The sequence below is a fragment of the Athene noctua genome, chromosome Z (genome assembly GCF_965140245.1).
Source record: "Athene noctua chromosome Z, bAthNoc1.hap1.1, whole genome shotgun sequence".
Lineage (NCBI taxonomy): Eukaryota > Metazoa > Chordata > Aves > Strigiformes > Strigidae > Athene > Athene noctua.
Genome location: NC_134077.1, coordinates 14,601,705 through 14,621,999, shown reverse-complemented (window position 1 = coordinate 14,621,999; position 20,295 = coordinate 14,601,705). Strand labels below are relative to the sequence as shown.

At 36.4% G+C, this 20,295-nt stretch overlaps 1 protein-coding gene across 4 annotated transcripts in view; it reads right to left on the bottom strand.

Moving 5' to 3' along the window:
* Window positions 1-5,137: 5,137 nt before the first annotated feature.
* NIPBL (NIPBL cohesin loading factor) overlaps window positions 5,138-20,295 on the bottom strand; it is a 158,726-nt gene continuing 143,568 nt past the window's right edge. For 3 of the 4 annotated variants that reach the window (XM_074932677.1, XM_074932679.1, XM_074932680.1), the window contains 11 exons: window positions 20,111-20,265; window positions 19,764-19,854; window positions 16,342-16,515; window positions 15,611-15,801; window positions 14,725-14,832; window positions 13,302-13,502; window positions 12,747-12,893; window positions 11,024-11,319; window positions 10,534-10,708; window positions 9,712-9,897; window positions 5,138-9,147 (listed from right to left, as the gene is read on the bottom strand). In XM_074932677.1, coding sequence (XP_074788778.1) covers window positions 8,782-9,147; window positions 9,712-9,897; window positions 10,534-10,708; window positions 11,024-11,319; window positions 12,747-12,893; window positions 13,302-13,502; window positions 14,725-14,832; window positions 15,611-15,801; window positions 16,342-16,515; window positions 19,764-19,854; window positions 20,111-20,265 — 2,090 coding nt within the window. In that variant the 3' untranslated portion in view covers window positions 5,138-8,781. Of the gene's footprint in view, window positions 9,148-9,670; window positions 9,898-10,533; window positions 10,709-11,023; window positions 11,320-12,746; window positions 12,894-13,301; window positions 13,503-14,724; window positions 14,833-15,610; window positions 15,802-16,341; window positions 16,516-19,763; window positions 19,855-20,110; window positions 20,266-20,295 lie in introns of all 4 variants that reach the window. The other variant, XM_074932678.1, reaches the window with a different exon arrangement.

The window sequence follows — 20,295 nt, the reverse complement described above, 5'->3', positions numbered from 1 at the left end:
AAAAAAGCTGTAGATGAAAGACTATGATAATTTTTCAGCCTCCCAAAGTTGTGTTATTAATGGTAAACTGCCAGCAAAGGAGTTGAATCTCCCTCACAGCTGAGGAAGTAAACTGCCCAGTATTTTACCTTCTACAGCCAAAGACCCATTCATGACTGGGATTTGATGAAAAAGGATGCCTGAGTTTATCCCTTGTGCTATGAGGCCTGTTTCTCTTACAAAATATCTTTAGAGCATAGACTTGGTTTTGTTGTTTTGTTTTCGTTGTAGTGACTTGTCATTTCTATTTCATTGAATGCAAAAGGATCCAGTGTTGTGCTGCTGTGAATAGAGTCTTTTCTGCAAAATGTGGCTCACACAATCTTCCCCAGCCATGACTTTCCACAGGTCACTGAGGAACTTTGAGAGAAGAAAAACATGTCTCACTGGTAAGTGGACAAAGACGGATGTAAATGGCCATCTCTGTTATTCTCTAACTAGATTAGAGCAAGTTTCTTTAAAACCAAAATCTTGAAAAGCATGGAAATCTTCCTTCTGTTGTCTAGGTTGTTGGCAGAAAAAGTTCCTTATTTTAAAATACTTTATGTACTGGCTGATTTTGGCTCCTGGTCTAAGCAAAACGGTACTTGTTGTGACAATATTGGCATTCTCAATTTCCAAATGTTCAGTGAAGACTCTTCAATGCCTCAAGCACTGCATCAGCAGCTGTGTAGATGGGATATTTTTACTTAGCAAAGCAAATTGCAGCCACCTCATCAATGCTTTTCTAACAAAAAAGTTCTGAATTGCCGTAAAATCCTTAACTCAGGGTAGTTCAGTGGCTACACTGTTCCTCCTGATGATTGAGGTAACCTCTGTTTATCATGAGAACAGATGTCAAGTCAACACAGACATAGCAGAGTGATGCAAGTCTAAGGCATCCTTTTGAGTCCAAGAGAAGCAGTTTTAACACATACAAACAGGTTGGATGCTGTATTAGTTGGAGTATTTTTATGTTCTGTTGATCATTCTCCTCTGAGAATGTAACAGTTGGGAGGGAAGAGTAAGTGATTTGACAGCAGGCAGGTCAAAAAAATTACCTTCAAAAAAGTATTCTAGTGTCTTAGGAGCAAACAATGCTTCTCTTTTTAATACAAAAATCTATACTGTATCTATAGAAATATCTGTAGAAATATTCTCTTGTGAACCAGTTAAAGTGATTCTTTTTTTTTTTTTTTTTTTTTTTTTTTGAGTAATGCTGATGTAATTGGATTTCTCTCTGGTATCCTATGAGCAAAGGGAGGTCCAGAATTAGTAGGAACATCACAGCATGCTGAGACGAATGGGAACATCTCTTCCTCCTTAGAGCAGGAAAGCTAGCCAGGAATATTTGGAAGATCTCTGAAAGGCTTGGCAGAGGTAGGGTACTGGCTCTGACTACAAGACGAAAGCAAAATAGGAAATGTCTGGCAAAGCCACCACCAGCAACAGTCCAATCGTCAGCCAGAGCAAGTATTTCACTGCTGCCATCAAAAAAATTAACATAAATGTTGTCAATCTGTGAAAAGAAGAGCAGAGAGCATCCTGTGGCAGCTTGCAGTTGGCTGGGCCTTGAACCGAAGGGCTAACTCCAACTTCAGATTGCTGTACTCTGTGAAGGTGGCATCCATCTATTTTCCAAGTGATTGCTGGAGAGAGATCCAGAGAGAGGGAGGGAGGAAGAGAAAAAGGATACACCTTTAAGCACAAGTTATTTTATTGGGTTAAATCATACGTATAGACTTAGAAACCTGAATTTAGATATCCTTTTTATAAGAATGACTGTCTGAAACAATTTTTTCTATGTTTTGTACCTAATTTTCATGCATTTTACATCTTAATATATGTTTTCATTCTTGATTTCTCTGGTAGCTTCAGTTAGCTACCAGAAAAAAAAAAGACCCAAAATTAACTTCTTCCAGGAAAAAAAGCTTTCTTCCAGGAAGTTTAAAAAGAAAACCAAAACAAAACCAAAAGCAAACCCACATAAAGCCCACAAACAAAAAGGAGATATTAAAAATACGATCTACCACCATACAAAAAAACCCCAAGGAAATGAAAGAATTAAAATAGGAAGAGTAAAAAGACAAAGCTATCAAAGTAGGAAGATACCACTTCGACAATCTTTGTTCTTTAATATGAAATCTTATTAAGGGACTCAGAGTAATAAAGAAAATGGTACTTACCATTGTCTGGCACTAGTTGCCTTTAGATATGCATCTTCAGCAGAAGTCTCTTTGTCAGAGCTCTGGCTGAGATATTTAAACTAAGGGACTACTAAAGCGATGCCAAATTATGTGAAAATACAGTTTAAGATACACAGTGCTGGCATCCATGTTTTATTTCCAAAAATACGGCCTCCCAGTAAAGAAAGAGAAGTAGGTATATTTCATGGGGAACATACAAAGAAAGGTAATTGCATTTTGGGGTTCCTAGCTCCCCAAAGTCATGGTCATACCTTCTGAAGACTGGAGAGAGATCGTTCCGCTGTGGAACAAGCTTTTTTTAAAGATCCTACATAGACTTCAGGAAATTGTGCATGGCATTGGAACATGTACATAAGCTAAATATGCACTACAATTTGTAAAATTTTGTAAGAAAAAGGAACAAATCTTCACTAATACGTACTACTCACACGATAAATATAAGCCTGAAACTTGCTTCTGAAATCACATTGCACAGCTTTACATAAAAGCAGAAGAGGTAAGACAACTAGGATACTCAGTTGGAACATTTTCAAATAAGCTAAAATAATGGAAGGGTTTTTCTGAGGTATAAAGACACAACAAATATAAGGAAGGTAAATTCAGAAAGTACTCAAAGTTGAAAAGGGTCTGCTGAGAGAAATACATGCCTTGTGATGAACAACTATGCGCACCCTCCTAAAAATATTTAATGTGGCATTTAAGGAAGTGGCCTGTTTGAGTGGGTTTCTCAGCCACCATTTAAAATTGAAGGTAGGAAAAAATTCCACTGGAACATCCAGTACTGATCAGAGATACCCAAAGAGAAAAAGTAAGTGTGTAGAAGGTGGTGCATGGTTGGTCTGGAAAGTTTGATCTGAAAAACTTGAAGGCTGAACACAGATGAAGTGACGGCTTCTGCCCCAATTATTTCACATGGATTTCAATACGAAGGGAAGGAAAGGAATTCTCTCCCTCTCTCAGGTAGAGCAATACCTTCAAAAGAAATTTGCTTTCTAGCTCAGAACATAATCTTCCCCCTTCCTTGTGGTGCTTTGTTTTTAAAATACAACTGATACTTGGAGAACATAGCACATAGACCTGCTGGAAGAATAAATTATGTAAGGAATACATTTCTGACTTTCCAGAAATAACAGACTGCCAGACTCAAGTTTAATCAATACATCACAAATGCTGATTTTGACAAACTGAGTTCTAAAATTTTTTTTTTTTTTGGTTAAAATTCAGAGCTTTCTGAGCTGGTCAGAACTGAGAATTTTACACAATATGTAACAGCTGTTGGATTTCTTTTAGAAAACCCAATTATGTGCTTCTTCTCCCCCCCCCCCCCCTTCCCCAGTACTTTTGGACAGCAAATAAAAAGAATAGATGAAGAGTGATCCAAATCACAGGGAAGTTGGTATTACATGAATCTGGCCTGCACAGATTTGTATGTGGAGATAAGCAGTTCTACTCAGAACTGCAGCGATGCACAAGGCAAATGTTCAAGTCTGACCTTGAATTTGAAAAATCCGTCTTCACGTGGGACTGTTCAGAATCAAAAATCTCTCATAAATATGAAATGAATGGATATTCTCAAGGAATCATTACACTTTGTTTGCCTGTGCTCACAGAGCACATTTAGTCTAAGCAGGAAGCACAAACCCATTGAATTTCTCCTCCACAGACGTATTTCTGGTTTACAGGAATTGAAGTGCATTTTAGATTCTGTATTACTCCTGTACAAGCACAGACTCTAACAAGAGAACTAAATACACAAAATAAGAGACAGAAAGAAGGCTGCTGCCCTAAGAGTTAACCTTCAGACTGCTTGACAAGTCAAAATGAGCAGCTCGTGTATCCCCTGTATCATTTCTCAAAAATAAATTAACTGTAGTAACAGACTTCAGGCTGTTTCAAAAAAATTTTGTAGCCCTCTACGGTTGGGAAGAGAATTGCAAATGAGGGATAGGTAAAACAAATTCAGAAGCTATTTTGGCAGAAGGGGAAGGGGAAAGTGCATTGACAAAACATGGTGTTGGGGAGTGAGGTTTACAACCCAAGCGAGCAGCTGAAGCAGTGCCTTATGCAACAGGCTTTAGTGCTCATTAACTACAGCTGCCGAAAGACAGAGGGTACCTTACGAACGCAGTAGTACCCTGTTTAATAGTCAACCGCCTGGGGAGGTGCGGGTGGAAATCAGCTAAATCACCATTCTAGCTTTTAGGAAGCAAGATCGTTGTTTTTGAAACAGAAACACGAGCCTTTCAACACAGCTGCGCTAAGTACAGTGATCGAGAAAAAGCTCTTTTGAAGTCAAAACAGACCTCTTTAAATAGTCATTGCAATAATGAGAGATACTTGCCCCTCTCTGTCACAAACGGTAATTGCGACAGTCGGTTACGTGGTGACGTTTTTTGCAGGCCGGTGTAGCGGACGCCCTTGCCCAGCCGGACGGTCGCTGAAGGGCACACCACACACTTGAGCACCACCACACTGTGCCTGGTTGCCCGAGCTAGTGCTGTTCCCCCCAGAATAAACTCTCCCCTCCCACGCCCTCTGTTCCCCCCAGCCCAACCCTCAGGCTAAGGAGGTTTTTGAGGAGGATGTCTGGAGGAGACACTTGGGCAGCTGCAAGCAGCGTACACCACTGCGTGCAGGCCAGGAAAAAAGATCTGTATAGGGGCAACTCCAAAATTAGGTGAGGAATGGCATCTGAATCATGTAGAAACCAGAAATGATGTGGTTATGTCTGATGGGTGGAACACAGACTGGCATGAATTCTCTCAGAATGATTAAAAAATGGATTCCCTGGATACCTTAGGGGTGCCCCAGGCACAATTTGAGCATCATGAGCACAATGAGAAAGGGATCAATGAAGTGTATGTACATTCTAGGATAAAAACTTACAAGTTTCATTTTGGAAGGGTCCAAACTGAACTTTAAAAACATTTATTTTAAATAAATGAAATATGAAAATAGTATGAATTTATTTGTATATAACAGTTACACTTTAATATTGAGTCAAGGAACCATGAAATTCTAAAAACTCACTACTTACATTAAGAACTCACCCATTACAACTCAGTACTTTAATGATGACAAATTCTCTGAGGGATATGGAAACACTCGTATGATTATGGTGTGGCTCTTCGGTGAGTGGAAACAAACTAGAATATAAGACTTGTGCCATGGGCTCCTGCTATTTCTAGGCCGTGAGACTTCAGGAGCGTCAGGCACAATGACACAAGCATTGGGTGTTTGTCTGAATTCAACCCCATTAGTAACTGTCTGGGGCTTGGAGTTAAAGCATGTTAGCTTAGTTAGTTAGTAAGGATCTGTTGAACAGATCCCCTCGTTACCCTGGAACACTGTTAACACCTGCAATTAGGCTGAACATCCCGCTGTATAACTAGCACCAGATGAGTGAGACTCCATTACCAACTTTTCTGTCATGAGTCACAAACACATTTAAGAACTATTGCCGTGCTACAAGGTATTCCATGTTAATGTTTAGCACAACCTAATTATTCCACAGTAACAATATTCTCGCTAGTGACACCACAACAGCAAAACAAAGGCTAAAGTTTGACTCAGATTTTAAAATTTTAAATAGCTTGTTTAATGGCCACACCTCACTAAAATACTTATGCTGAATATTGCCCATGCCTACCTTTACACAAGTTAGAGTTAATATAAGCAATAAAGAACCTCAAAAAAGTACAAAAGGGCATTACTGAATAATTTAAAAAAATACTTTATAATTAAAGTTTTGTCAAAAACTATTGTGATCTTTCATAGCTGCAGATAATGAAAATACTCAAGAATTACTGCAATTTTACAGTACTGAAGCGGAAGATTAAAAATAATCACTTCGTTCTTATTTATTTAGATTGTGGAAGCATCTGTGTTTTCATAAAAAGTACAATATGGCTAATGTTAATTCTAAGAGCTTGTCAACATCCCTTTGTAGGTAAGCTACCGCACCAAGCTTCCACATACAGAGCCTGTACTCAGCGGGAAAAAGCAGTAAGAATAAAAAAACCAATAATCATTATAGTCATGTATGCAAAAATCTATAACCATTCAGTGAAAAAATACTACAAAGCTATGTCAACACAAAGGAGTAAAATTCTGTCACTGTATCACGGCACTGCAGCACTTTTTTTTTCATTGCAGAAAAACCCTTCTCTTGGTGTGTGCTGTTGCCAGTAATGTGGTTCATGTTGGCAGAACTGCAGCTGCTACTCAGAGGCTGAGAACTCCACTGCTTAAACAGCTGTAAGCTTGGGCTTTCTACTTCATACTGCTGAAATTCATCATCCCATGTTGTACACAGCTAACAGGAACTTATTTCCCCAAAATGAACATGACTACCTTTTTCTTTTGCAGCAAGTGAGCTGATAGTTTTACTCCAACAAATATCAAGCAAATTGAAATTAAAAACCTTCTTTGCTATTGGAAAAGCCACATGACCAGGAAACAATTTGTTTATGAACAAGGAAGCATTACTTACTAGAAAGAAGACGCTTTAATATAAATAGCATCAGAAATGCCTAACAGACAATTTTAGTTGGCATCTGTATGAAATTCTTTTTCATCTATTTGGGTGAAGTATTTTAAATTTTTTCTAGTAATAACATGTCATACAACTCCTCTATTCTCAAAGTATGAATTTTCCACTAAAATTAATTTTCCACTCCTGGCCTGGAGAAATAGAACATTTCACTGTTCACTACAAACCTTCCAGAGCTGCAGAGTGACTTCTGCTTTTTCTATTTCTCCCTACTTTAACGATATCTATCTTAGGCTGAGGTGGTTTTTTGTACAGTGAAAAAAACACCATTAACAGTGAAAACAAAAAGCTGCTAAAATATTTCTGTTCAGAAAAATTCCAGTGGTGAAACAGCAAAGAGGCCTTTCCCATAGGAACAATTACTAACTAGATTCTGAGGCGCTATCAATAATTTCAGTTTAATGGGTTTTATTGTACATGAGAATATTTTGGAATATTGTTACTATTCCTCACAAATGGAATAATGTATTAGAATTCTGCAAGCTACTTTCATAAAAATAGCCTCCTAGCATAAATTAAATTTGTAAAAGAGAAGAAACATAATAAAGATTTACTTATTGAGGAACACATGTTTAAGATAAATACATTTGAAAACACAGCAGAGATAAATACTCCCCTAAAAAGTTAAACTGGTTTAGGTTTTTTTCTGTTGCAAATACGCTGCTTTTCTTACTCTCTATGAAGGCAAACTGCTCATGAAAGGCAGTGGCAAATGCAGGCGAAGCAAATGCTTCTGAAAGCTTTCAACAGCATTTTTTCAATTTACAAAATGTGAAAACACCTTTTAATTAGTAAAAAAAATAGTCTAATATACAAACATTTTAAAAAAAATTAATTTGTGAAGGAATGTAGTGTAATTACCCAGACTCATACCCATTCACTCCTCAGATACTGGTAGCTATCTCCTTTCAGCACAAACCTCTCTCTGTTAACCCAGAAAAATGCATACATGGCCAGTTAGCCCAAGCAGAATAAGTCAGTCAGCTTTCCCCAGATTTAAACTATCATAAATTACCATCTGGACAGCATTAGAAAGAAATTGAAGCATACAAGGAATAAACTATAGTTTCTTTTTATATCAAAATGTACTCTTGAAAATGTGTTTGGCACAGTGCTAAATCATATCGTTTATACTAAATATTGCAGGATACAATAAAACCCTGGAGTTAACTTGTGTTTACACCCTTTAAGGGATAAAAATAAAAAGATACCAATTATTCAGAAGTCCGCCTATACAAACTGTATAAACAATATTTTATGTCTTGTTTTGAAAACCACTGATATAGTAAATTTTACATAAAAGACTGCAAAATAATATAAATGGATTTAAACAGATCTTTACAATAAGAAATTCAAATGGAAACAGACAAGTAACAAAGAGAAGTAAAAAAATTTATTGCAGTATTTGTTCCACCAGATTTGCTGGGGATCCCTTTTCTTGTATTATTTCAGGGTGACCTAATACATCAAAATCTACATTTACAAAAACTCCTCCTGCAGATAGGTCATAGATACTGCATGCTTTTTTTTTTTCTTTCTTTTTTTTTTTTTTTTCTTCAACAGAATAAATTATATATCCAGGAGATTCTGCCATTTTACAGCCTGGAAAAACAATGCTTCCCTGGAAACTGGGCTAAACTAAAGAAAGCCATCCGCTGCTAGGTTAAACTCCAAGAACACTTTATTAAGAACATTAACAGACTAATTTCCAACATTCACTTGTTTATTTTTTTAAACAGAAAGGTTTTTTTTTCAAGATATAAACAATTTTTTTGTTAAACTATAATACAGTGGGAGTAAAAATGAACTGAGAAGTTTCTGCTGCACAACAGCGAAGGAAGCTCCCACAAAAATGTTTACCAAACATTTCCTTCTTTTTTCCCGTGTCCCAGGTTCCATTCTTACTCTTCATTTAACTGATTTTTTTTTTTTTGCCAGAAAGTTGATATTTCAAGTTTTTCTGTTATTTCAATTCCTGTAAATTTGGCTGCATGTACAAATTCATTAGCTGGAAGTTCCATCCTTGGCGGCATACAGCGATCGTAAAGTCTGCACAACTTTATTAGTCAGCTTATTAGCACTCGTTAGAGCAATTTTTTTGTAAATAATGTCTGACTCTTTAATAGTGTCTACCCAAGGCACCAGTTTGCGGCCATCACGGCGCTTAGCCTCAGTCCAGGAGCCACTGTAGGAGCCTGCCATCCACTGAACACTGAAGCCATTGCTGGTTTTCTGTACTACTCTTGCAATTTGTGGTCGGTCTTTGTACTTTGGACAGCAAATAGCGATGACATCCATGACATCAACACTTTCATTCATCTGTGCTGCCAACTCCGTAGAGTCTGAATTTCGTTTTGACCTTCTCAATGACTAAAACATTGGGGGGAAAAAAGACCAAGTGTTACACAAAAGAACTTTAGTGAAATTATTGCTTTTATTGCTTTTAATCCCTTGACGCCGGGAGTTGGGATTTCCCAGCACACATTCCATTGCCGGCAATGAGACGCACCGCGACCGCCAGCGCCAAGGGGTTAACATATCCTTGTAAAACCACATACTCTTAATTTGTACCCGTGTCTTTATCTCTTATTGATATATAAAATTATATATACACATGAATCATAAAGCTACATAAAAACTTGGCAACAATAGAAAGGATAACACACAGTACATTCCAAAGGAAAATTAATAACTTTTTATACGGGATAAATCTCATTTTCTAGTTTGGTTTTTTTTTTTATTGTCTTTTCTGTTAAACTTTCTACAAAAGTTGTATAAACGGTTAAGTAGAGAATCTCTATCTACAAAATGCTTTCTTTCATGTGGATTACATTACTTGGTGTACATTTAATATAATAGACTGACATTTATAAGCACATAAAAATCATTTTACGTAATACGCTGCGAAATACGTTGACTCCTCCTCCGCCTCACCCCTGAAGTGCCTCCTCCTCTATCCTCCCCATCACTTTCATCGTCCTCTGTCTCAGCTGCATTGTTTTTAGGGCTGCCTCCTCCAAGCAGCGAGGTAATTGCTTTGTTCCGAGCATTTGTGCTAGCTGACACCTCTCCATCTTCTTCTTCTTCATCAGGATCCAAATGTTCCATAAGGAGCTTGAACTATTAAAAAAAACAGATTTGCTAACATTGTAAATTTAAAATAGACATTTATACCATGCTACATTAAAGAAAAAACAAATGGCAAGGTAAAGAAACAGTAAAACAACAAATGGCAGACAACTTCAGACCTGAAGAACAGCTTATGGTTTGTTCTACAAACTTTTTACTTTCCTGTCTTTTTTTAGTAGACATGTAAAAGCTTTCTTCCTGTGTTTCCAAAACAGTAAGTTTTCTCTAACTGATATTTAAAGATTCAGGTGGTGTGTATGTGCATGGACTAGATACACCAGATCTAATCTCTGTTCCTATGATGGAAACAGTCAGGGACAAAGTGAACAAGTTATATAAGAGAGGTATACAAGATGGATACCAGAAATCAGAAAATACTCCATAAAGATGAATATCCTTTTCTCGAAATTAATTTTCATTGTGTTTAGACTTACTGGAAATCTTTGAAAGATAGTCCTGCTAAACATCCTGGAGAAGAAGTGGTGAGTTATCAGCATAACATATAAGACTACCAGGAACTTAACATTTTGAAATGTTCATCCAATACATCAGCATCTACTTTCAAGTTTATACTGCGTCACCTAGTTTGAAAGGATTTCAGGTTTTCTGCAAAGCAACTTTACTTACATCTAAGTACTGTTTTACTATACTCCTCTTCACTTCTTCAGTGATCTTGGAATTAGCCATATCACTCCGCAGAAAATCCAGAGTTTGTTTTGGATGGAAATGTACTCCTGTCTTCCTGTTTATCGCTTTATCATAAACTTTTGCAGATTCAGATGGAGAATATTTCTGAATTTTACTGTTTAAAGAAAACAAAAAGGAAGAGCTTTTAAGGAAAGTCCAAAGCAATTTCAAGGAAAAGCTTTTAAAATTTTAAAAGTATTTTAATCACTCTATATACAATAGACATTCTGGTAAGAAATTAAATCATTGCTTTTTCTAAGCTAAAGTTTCATCATATTCAATTTATCATGTTAATGTTTTTTCTCTTATGCTAATCTATTGCTTAAACAGTTAGTTACAATTAACTTTAAAAAAACCCAACCCTGTCAAACTTTATCCTTACAAAGAACCCACTAGATTACAAGATGGCCTATTATCTAAATATCCTTACCTATCAGAGAATCCACAAAGGTTCTTTAAATGTTGTTTCAGCATCAAAAGTAATAATATGCCTTGGGATACATTTGCAAATTCAATTAAAGGAGCCGAATTTTCTGGTAAACATTTCATAACAGCATTTATATCATTTTCTTCATCGGAATCTGAATCAGAGTCTACTCGTTTCCGTAACCTCCGAGGCTTAGAAGCTTCCTCCTCACTTTCGCTCTCACTACCACTGTTACTGTCACTCTCAGTCTCCTCATCTGATGAAGGTTTTCTTTCCTTTTTTTTGTCTTTCACCATAGACTGCAACACAGAGAAGTAAACACACATTCCAAAATTAGAGTAAGTAGCATTACATTTCTAAAAAATCTTTCCAAAATCATTACTGGCTTAAATTAGCAAGAATTCCCTGAACAATGTTATTAATTTTTAACTGGATATTCAAAATTTATATTATTTATGGCAAAAAGATGCTGAAAAACTGATCCAAAGCCCACATTTTTTTGTAAGGTGGGTAGAGAAGGAATTGAAGAAACAAGTACAGTAACAAGTATGGCATGTTATTCTTAAAAGACTGCTCAAGTTCATTAGCAGTTTCAGTAAAATGTAGAAGGCCAAATAAATCAGGAAGAAAATTCTGTTTTTTCTTTCACCTAGGTAGTGCTTCTCTGTTTTCTGTGTAATGTAGATTTCCACATGTACTTTGGTACAGGCTAGGCCAAGCTGTTTAATCCTTGTGTCTTAAAATTCTATGACACTAATTACACTGCTGACCAAAGAAACTGTCAAGTGATCATACATAGTATTAATAATAATGAGTTCTATTACTTGTAGAGCTACAGAATTTCACATCTGCATTATTACTGCACATAGCATGATTTTTCACAACACACAATATATCCTAAGCAGGATATCATCCTCTCTGTGCTGGATGATACACACTGGTCCCCAGTCTGAAGAATGGACTGTCTCTTTCTAGTTAATTAAAAATTGACTTTGTTAGGGTGACAATTCAAAGCAGTGCACTTTTTAGGCATCAACTCTGACTTGTACTTAGTAGTCAGATTGGACATTCCAGAAAGAGGTTTGTTTCCTGACAGTTTGCACCTTCTACTGTTAAAGTTGTCCAGGAAATGAAGACACAGAAGTCTTTAAGAAGCAGTCTCTTTTATCTTACAGGGTTGTGTACTGCCGTAACAACAGGTACTATACCACAATTCAGGTTCTTAGATGCTACCTTAGGAAAAGCCATATTGTGCACTCTTTTCTTGCAATAAACAATGCATTTAGTCTCTCAGGTGACACACAAGCAACTGGCACCAGCTACTTGAAAACAAAATTATCAGCCAACTGGATTTTATTATTAAAATTATACAAACAACCACAGTAAACTAGCATTTCGTTATGATTTTGGGTTCATGTGCTTCCACAGGCATCCAATTAATTATTATTCAGCTATAACAGGGAATGATACAGATTTGATATTAAGATCTCAAAATTCATCATTCTTTTTAATAATGTAAGCAACAATGTAAGGAAAGTTTTAAACTAGTGCCTACCAGATGCAGATCAGAATGGAAAGGGTTGCTTGTTTTTAACTACTGGTTACAAAGCAATGGTACTGGTCCATATCATAATAATGGTACTGTGCTCACTGAAAAATCTGCTATAATTATAGAGAAGCTTATGTTGCCACCGTAGTAAATATAATAAAATATAAATGCACATACCTCTTTGAATGACTGTAGTAGGTTGCTACCAGAAACTGATAGTGTAATGTCTATATGATGCATTATAAACAGTGGCTCTTCCTGTGTTTGATAAGGAAAACAGGCTAGATTGTCTGCTATGTACAACAGCATATTCACCTCTGTTTTCTGGAAGTGATAAAAAAAAGTCTATATAAATACAAAATCAAATACAAATATCTTAGATATATGCACTTAAGCTGTGCTCCTAGCAGTCTAGGGAAAAAATATGATCACAAATTTTATCCTGCATACATCCCCAAACCCACTCTAAACAACATGTATATATGCAAAAAATTTAATCATACCTGAAGATACATTATTTCTGATCAGTCCAAACTGAGTATAGAAAGGTACAGAATGACGCAAAAGTAACAAATGTACTCTATTATATAGGTAAATACCTTATATTAAAGCAAAACAGGGATATCAAGTTACCAATAATTATGACACTTGTGACACTATAAACATTGTAAAAGGAGAATTTAAGGTTGTAATGCTGCGTTTCTTTTTAAGTGAAGAAAGTGTGATACTCACTGCAGTATCATCAAAGAGGTTGAGTAAAGAAATTAGAAACGCTCGTCTGTGTTGCCGGTTCCCTCGGATCATGGAGTATAGGTGTGAACACAATGCACTAGATGATTCATCATGTCTAAAACCTCTTACAGGATCTTTTGGGCAGGTATTAATCGCCTGTTGTACCTGGTAAGACATCTTCATACCAGCCACTGCTTTCATCTGAAATGGAAATGTATTTATCTTTATTGAAACCACTGTTTTCAAAGAGGATGCTCATCTGGAGTTTAAAACATACACTGAGGTGACACTACCTTTTGAGTTGGCCAACGGATTAAATCAGAACTTGTGGCAGAGATCAGAATGTCCTGTGACCTGCTTTCACCATAAATTCTGTTAGAAACACACAGCTAATCTGTGTACTACAGCCAGGTACTCCAATTTAAACAATCTTCAAGAACACTGAAATGTTTTCATACATGAACAGAATATTCTATTAAATGTGTATGCTTGATGTCACTTGTAGGTGAAGCCAACAGCTGAGTCCACATTAGTACAACAGGACTAACAAACAGAAAAGGAGGGGGGTTTTGCATGTATCCTGTAATTTCCTATAATTTTCTCCTGCTCTAGTTTCCAAACAAACTGAATCTCTAGGTAGGCTGCCTATCCAACTCTCCTCATACCACCTCTGCTGCTGTTGTCTCTTCACCTATACATTGTCTTAAATCCTAGCTGCCTACATAGTTAATGTCATCCACTAGGCTTCAACTACTGGATTAGCTATCTGTTTAGAAGCAATACCTCACTTGCAGTGGAATACAACTAACTATGAGAAGTCCCACAATGTAGTACACACTGAACCTAGACTGGGGCCTTCTGAAATAAGGTGAGGATGCTGCAGCTCAATTTCAGATCTTAAGCAGAATTACTGTCACTATGCCACAACATCACAAGTCTTCACTTAGCCCCCAGATTTTCCTTTCAGCTGGACTCCTCGGATCTAAACAGCTGCTAGTGCTCCTTCATCATTTATAAAGCCTTGATGTCTTAATGTTCTAACACATATACACTGAGGACTTCTACTTTTACAAGGTGTTCTCTTCCCTACTCCACTAATACCAGAAAACCATTGCTAAACGTCATGAAACAGCTGTCCTTGTCTCTTAACAAATAAAGTACTATCCAGTGAGGAAAATGTTACTGTGGATTATAAATTAAAGGAAATTTTGGACTGGAAGAGACACTTCAAATTATTATATCCTTTCTATTTCTAAGAGCAGAAATCTTCGAACAGGGTAAAAAGATGAGAACATCTTTACAACTGCTTATAGTTATTGTTTGTTACTATATATTCTTTTTATCCAGCTGAGGCATATTCAGGTGTTTAAACCACTAGAGAACATAACATTATTTTGTAAAATGTTAAATTAGTATTACTTACGTGAATGAACCCAGCATATTTTTTGTCTATTTCCACCAACTGCTGGTCAGCTTTATTTCGCATAGAGGGCTCTGGATCTGTGCCCATAGCAATTAAGTATGGCACACACTTGAAAAACAAACAAAATGATTATTCAGAGTCATTGTACCTCCTCCTTCTCAGTCTTTATTCTTCTACTATACTACTGTTCTTTTCATATTCTGACTACTGCAGAAAAGTAGAATAGGAAGCTCTCTGAAACTTCCTACCCAACTGATTTTTGCAAACAAAATACACGAGAGACCAGCATTAGAAATGATAGAAATTGTGTGAGGTTTCAGGTTGTATTTCCCTTTCTCTCAAACTCTGAAGTCAACTACAAAAAAATGACATTTAAAAAAGCCCACAAAACCACCACTTATGATTGAACATGCACAATGGCTGCACTATAAAAAATAATTACAAAAACATTATTTAAGCAAAGAATAATGGAGATGATGACTGAATTTCTGACATTGACTGTGGAATCCATAGTGTTTGGAGGACATGGGGATCAAGGTGGAAGCAAGCTGACAGATTTTCCAGGATAAAGAATCAGATGAAGAAAACAACTTGGCATACACCTGAAATTTATAAAGAAATATGCTGCAGTGTACATTTGTACATGCTCTTTAGGCACTGGCTGGGCGTTTACATCTTGATCCAAAAATAGAAAAGACAGCATTCTGAATGTCACTGGCTAAATAATATAAAACAGATTTCAAAATATGCTTTCTTAAAGGCCACTTGCTACAGTAAGAAATGACTAACATAGCTGGAAGAGAAAAACTGGAAATTTATGTAGCAAGTCTGAAAAACTCTGAAAACCCAAATAACAAAAAACTCCACTCATAAAAGTTTGCCATACCTGAACAGGATGGATGAGACCCTGATTTAACGTCAGTGCAATGACATTTAGAGCAAAGTGGCGTACACTGGACTGGGTATGAAAGAAAGCCTCAAGGACCTGTTTGAGATACAGCTGCATGATGGAACTACTCATCCCTGAGGAAATATCACCCATTTCTTTCAGGTCTTCCTGTTTTGCAACTTTTTTCCCTGTAAAAAAGGACAAAAGCAATAGCACACTCACCACGGTATAATAATTTACTTTGCCGTTACTTGATGCATGCTCCTCTTTAAGCTTTACAATACATGCATGTTTCAGCTGTCATAAAATGGGTTTATGATCTCATGAAACATAGAACAGTCTGATAGTCAATATAATACCAAAAAGACATGACTTGAAGTCTTGTTGCCTAATAAAGGTTTTAAATTTTAATATTTTCATACGTTGCATTTATCATTTTCTATCTGCAAATTAACCTTAGAGGAGGTTTTGGTAAAAAGTATTACTACCATCATTACAGCAATTATGCATTCTGGATTGCTTCCAGGTTTTATACGTATTGAAAGTAAATAATATACCTATTATGTGTATACATCTATGCACATAATGAATTTTTTAAAATTATTCTGAGATACATGGGGTACAGTGTTACTGATCTGATAACAATCTTAAGTGACTCATTTCACATCCATAGTAATTTTATGCATGAAAGTTAGGTTTTGCATGCTGTATTAGCAGATAACACTTACAGTCTCTGTCTGCCTGCTGCATACGTGTATCCTCCTCCTGCAAGTAGGTCTGAAGGTTTTTTAACACCTGGATTTTTAAGTTTACTGAACAGTTCTTATCTGAAAGAATGCTGTTGTACAGAGTCTTCACTTCCTGTTCGAACATTAAACTTGGGTGCTGTATAAATGCAAATCCTAAGAGGGGGGAAACAAAGAGGAAATATTCCATGTTATTATCATCTAGAAATGGTACTTCTGCTTTTTAAGTCTTTCTTCAAAATACAAGTATGAAATGCACCTCCTCTCAAACAGCATAGCTTTTTCTAGTCTGAACAGTATTGCTTTTCTATATGAACCTCATCCATACTTATCAGTTCTGTTAGCTATAACAGTTCTATTAGATATGACACTGTTTGATGGATAAAGATGGGGTGTTAACTCAGGACAGCTACACTAAGAAGAGTTCTACAGGTCTGGAAGTGTGTCCAGGCCTGATCGAATGACTAGCAGGTCTCACAAGACCAAAGCAGGAATATTACTAAAAATTACCCTCTATTTTTGTAATACATTTGGATAAAAAACAATCTGTTGAAACTGTGAAGAGTTATTCTTACACAGGCAGAGCAAACGTGGGAAAATTGACAGATATCACAAGTATTTAAAAATAAAATCTTAAAAAGAAAAAAAACAACAAAGAAAACAGTAAAATTTATACCTCTCACTGTCATTATTCATATACTTATTAAGGTCTTGTCTTGAAAATTATCTGAAGCGTTCCCAAGACTGCATCTGATGCAAGATACACACTATAGAACTGGTTTTAGCTGCAGCCTTACCCTCATCAAGGAACTGGTTGTTCTTAAGTCTATATTTCATAAAAACTTTTCTAAATTAGTGACAGTATATACCACTTTAGATCACATATGTAGATTTAGAAGTGCTGCTGACAAACCCTTACAGCTTATCATAAAAAACCAGTAATGGGAACAAACATAACATAAATTGGGATGTTATAACTACTTTATTTTCTTTTAAGACTGTTAAAGAAAAGCAGATGTTAAATGTATTTTTTATGACCACAGGAAACTAAGATTCTGAATGAACACACAGAAAACATATGAACTTAAAAGAAGAATGAGGGAAAAAAATAAAACCAAATAAAACTATGCAAAAGCAATGTATAAAAATAGCTGTATCAAATAGAAGACTGAGGCAAGTTTTTAAAACTGGCTCCATACACACAGAAAGGACAGTGTATGTAAAGGCTAAGCCCAGGGCAAGACCTCAGTGTGTTTAAGGTTTCAGTCTCAAAACAAGAAACAGAGAAGCAGATGAGGTGGAGGAGAATGGAGAAAAAGAAAAAGGAATGATGATGGTCTTTGGAGTATGTGGTATAATTGTGCACTCTGTACAGGTGTATATTGATGTTTATAACTTGACCACCTCTGAGCAAGTCCAACCCACTTCTTAAGGTTCTGTTTGAAAATGGAAAGCATGTGCATGTATGTGTAATAACCCATAACTTTTTTCCTTCATTCACTTAAAGACGTCTAAACCACTGGTATTGCCAGGGAAATTCTTATTTTTCCATCTCCTTTAAACAGGGAATAAATCTTACTGGTGTAAGAATTTGTCACGGGAGATGAGAAAAGGCAGCTGCTGTGTTCTCTCAAGGATTGACTACACATCTTGTGGCTGCTCACACCACTTCTCTTCATACGTTTGTTTTCATTCTTTTGAGAATCTTAGGAGTAAGCACTGAACTTGGCCAAGTGAGACATCAGCTGCTAGGTAATTAAGAGGTTTAGCTAAATTTATTAAGAAAATTTTATATCCTTAACCTGCCTTGCAGGTACACATCTAGAAAAGAAGCATAACCATAACCATTAAGCTTATGGTTAAGTTTAATTCCTCAATAGCAATGATAAATCCCAAAGCAAAGGCTAAAACTGTTGAGCATCCTTACTGAAACAACACACCAGTAATTACTGATAGGAAAGTGCACACTCTTCATGTGATGTCTTCACTGTATAACGTTTAATCAGCTTGCTAGTCCTTTTCACCTTATTACTGCACACAAACATTGAAAGGCTTTGACAACTGTGTTACTCAACTACCAGCCTGTAAGGTGGAACTTTGCACTACCACATCTCCAAACATCCGACAGCTAGCCTCAAAATAGAACCAGTACTTAGATGAGAACAATATATCACTGAAAACAGCTGTCCAAGGCTTAAAGACTGAAATGCTTACAGGCAGAGAAAAAAAAGATATGTCAAGAATGCCTACTGACAGCCACTTCCATTTTCTCATCACAGTTGTCTATCATTGAGAAACATTTTTGGCAAATGCAACGTTCTCCACATCCATGAGCAAAGCAATCCTATCTTTGGTTAGGAAGACAGCCCCTACCCAACATGCAGTATTCTGCAGAGAAGAATTAAATTGGACTGGACTACAGTGAGTGTTATGCTCCTTGATGTAATGACTAGAAAAAACTCCAACTAGACCAGAAAACAATAGAATTGCTCCTGCAGAGGCAATTAATTTAAAGCCATTAATCCTGCTCTGCTGTCTGAAATGGCTTCCCATAGAATATAAAAAGATTCAGTCTTGGTCTTTATTTTCAGAGCCTCCCTAGCCTGTACTGAAGCAGGATATCTGAAAAGTCACCTAAACAGTAACATAAAGAGTCAAATTCTTGTCCACAGTCAAACTATGCAGTGCAAGCTCACATGCCTGGGTGACAACTTTTTTTAGACTAAGCCATAACCATGAACTGAATTCTTCAGAAACCAAGGCCTATCTGCCCAAACAAGATTCTCTCACATGTATGGTTTTTGTCTTTAAGCAGAGGATGAACATGGTACAATCCACTCAATGGCATTTAATGTACTACTGCAAGTCACTTGAATACCACAAAAAAGTGAAATACAGCTAAAATCCTGTAGCAAACTGTAGCATCTACACTACGACATCATCTCAATGCTTTGTGAAGTATCACAGAGCACCCCCTGGTTGGTATAAACTTCCAGAGCTCCCCTGACTTGTGCAGAATATCTGCTCCTACGCTTAAAATGTTCAAAGTTTTCCAGCACTTCTCATTGTTCTTTAACCACACCTTGTGGACTGAAAGACAAGATTTGGAGTTACAACATACTTGAATGTGATTAAAAATAGCATCTCCATTACTTTGGAAGTCCACTGTGCTTTAAGACTTGGTCACACATCAGAAGGCATTCACTGTTAAAAGCATCCACTCTGCAGCAAAGTATGCAACTGGCAACCCTTTGACAACGCTTTTATAGCCAGTTCTCAAATAAAACACACAGTAAATTTTGATCTTAAACAAACTCCCTTGCCACTACACAAATACATCAATTCCTACAGATGCGTGTGGATTTTTACTATAGCAGAATAATAAAAATATTAATATTTCTTACCAAGGCCAATAATGGCTTTTGTCTGTACTTCTTCATCTGAATGCTTTGTAAAATACATCAGCAGTTCAAGTACTTTATCCTTAATGTTAACCTGAGCAAATTTAAACAAAAATAATAGCTATTTGAAGATGAAACAGATGTTTTTAATCTCTTACAAAAAGCATAAATATCAAAAAGAAAAGGAGAAACACAATCTTACTGCATGGTCTTTGCAAACCCATGTATTTAAAACAAAATCTGTATTGTATATGCATTGTGAAAAAATACATAGCTTTGAGGGACTAGGAATCATGTGCTTTCAAATTAAACTGTATCTAAGACATGGAGAGAAACACAAGTTATTTTACCTTACTGTTGCCCTTAAAATCTTCCTGATCAAAATCAAAATGCCGACACAGTGCTCCAACAGTGAAAAGTGATCTAAGGAGTGCTGGTTTATTGGCAGTAAGAATTGTACTGTTGGGGTCTTCTTGGTGTTGACTTTTTAATTTTGAAAGTGCACCTACAGTAAGATAAAAGTTTTGATCACAGT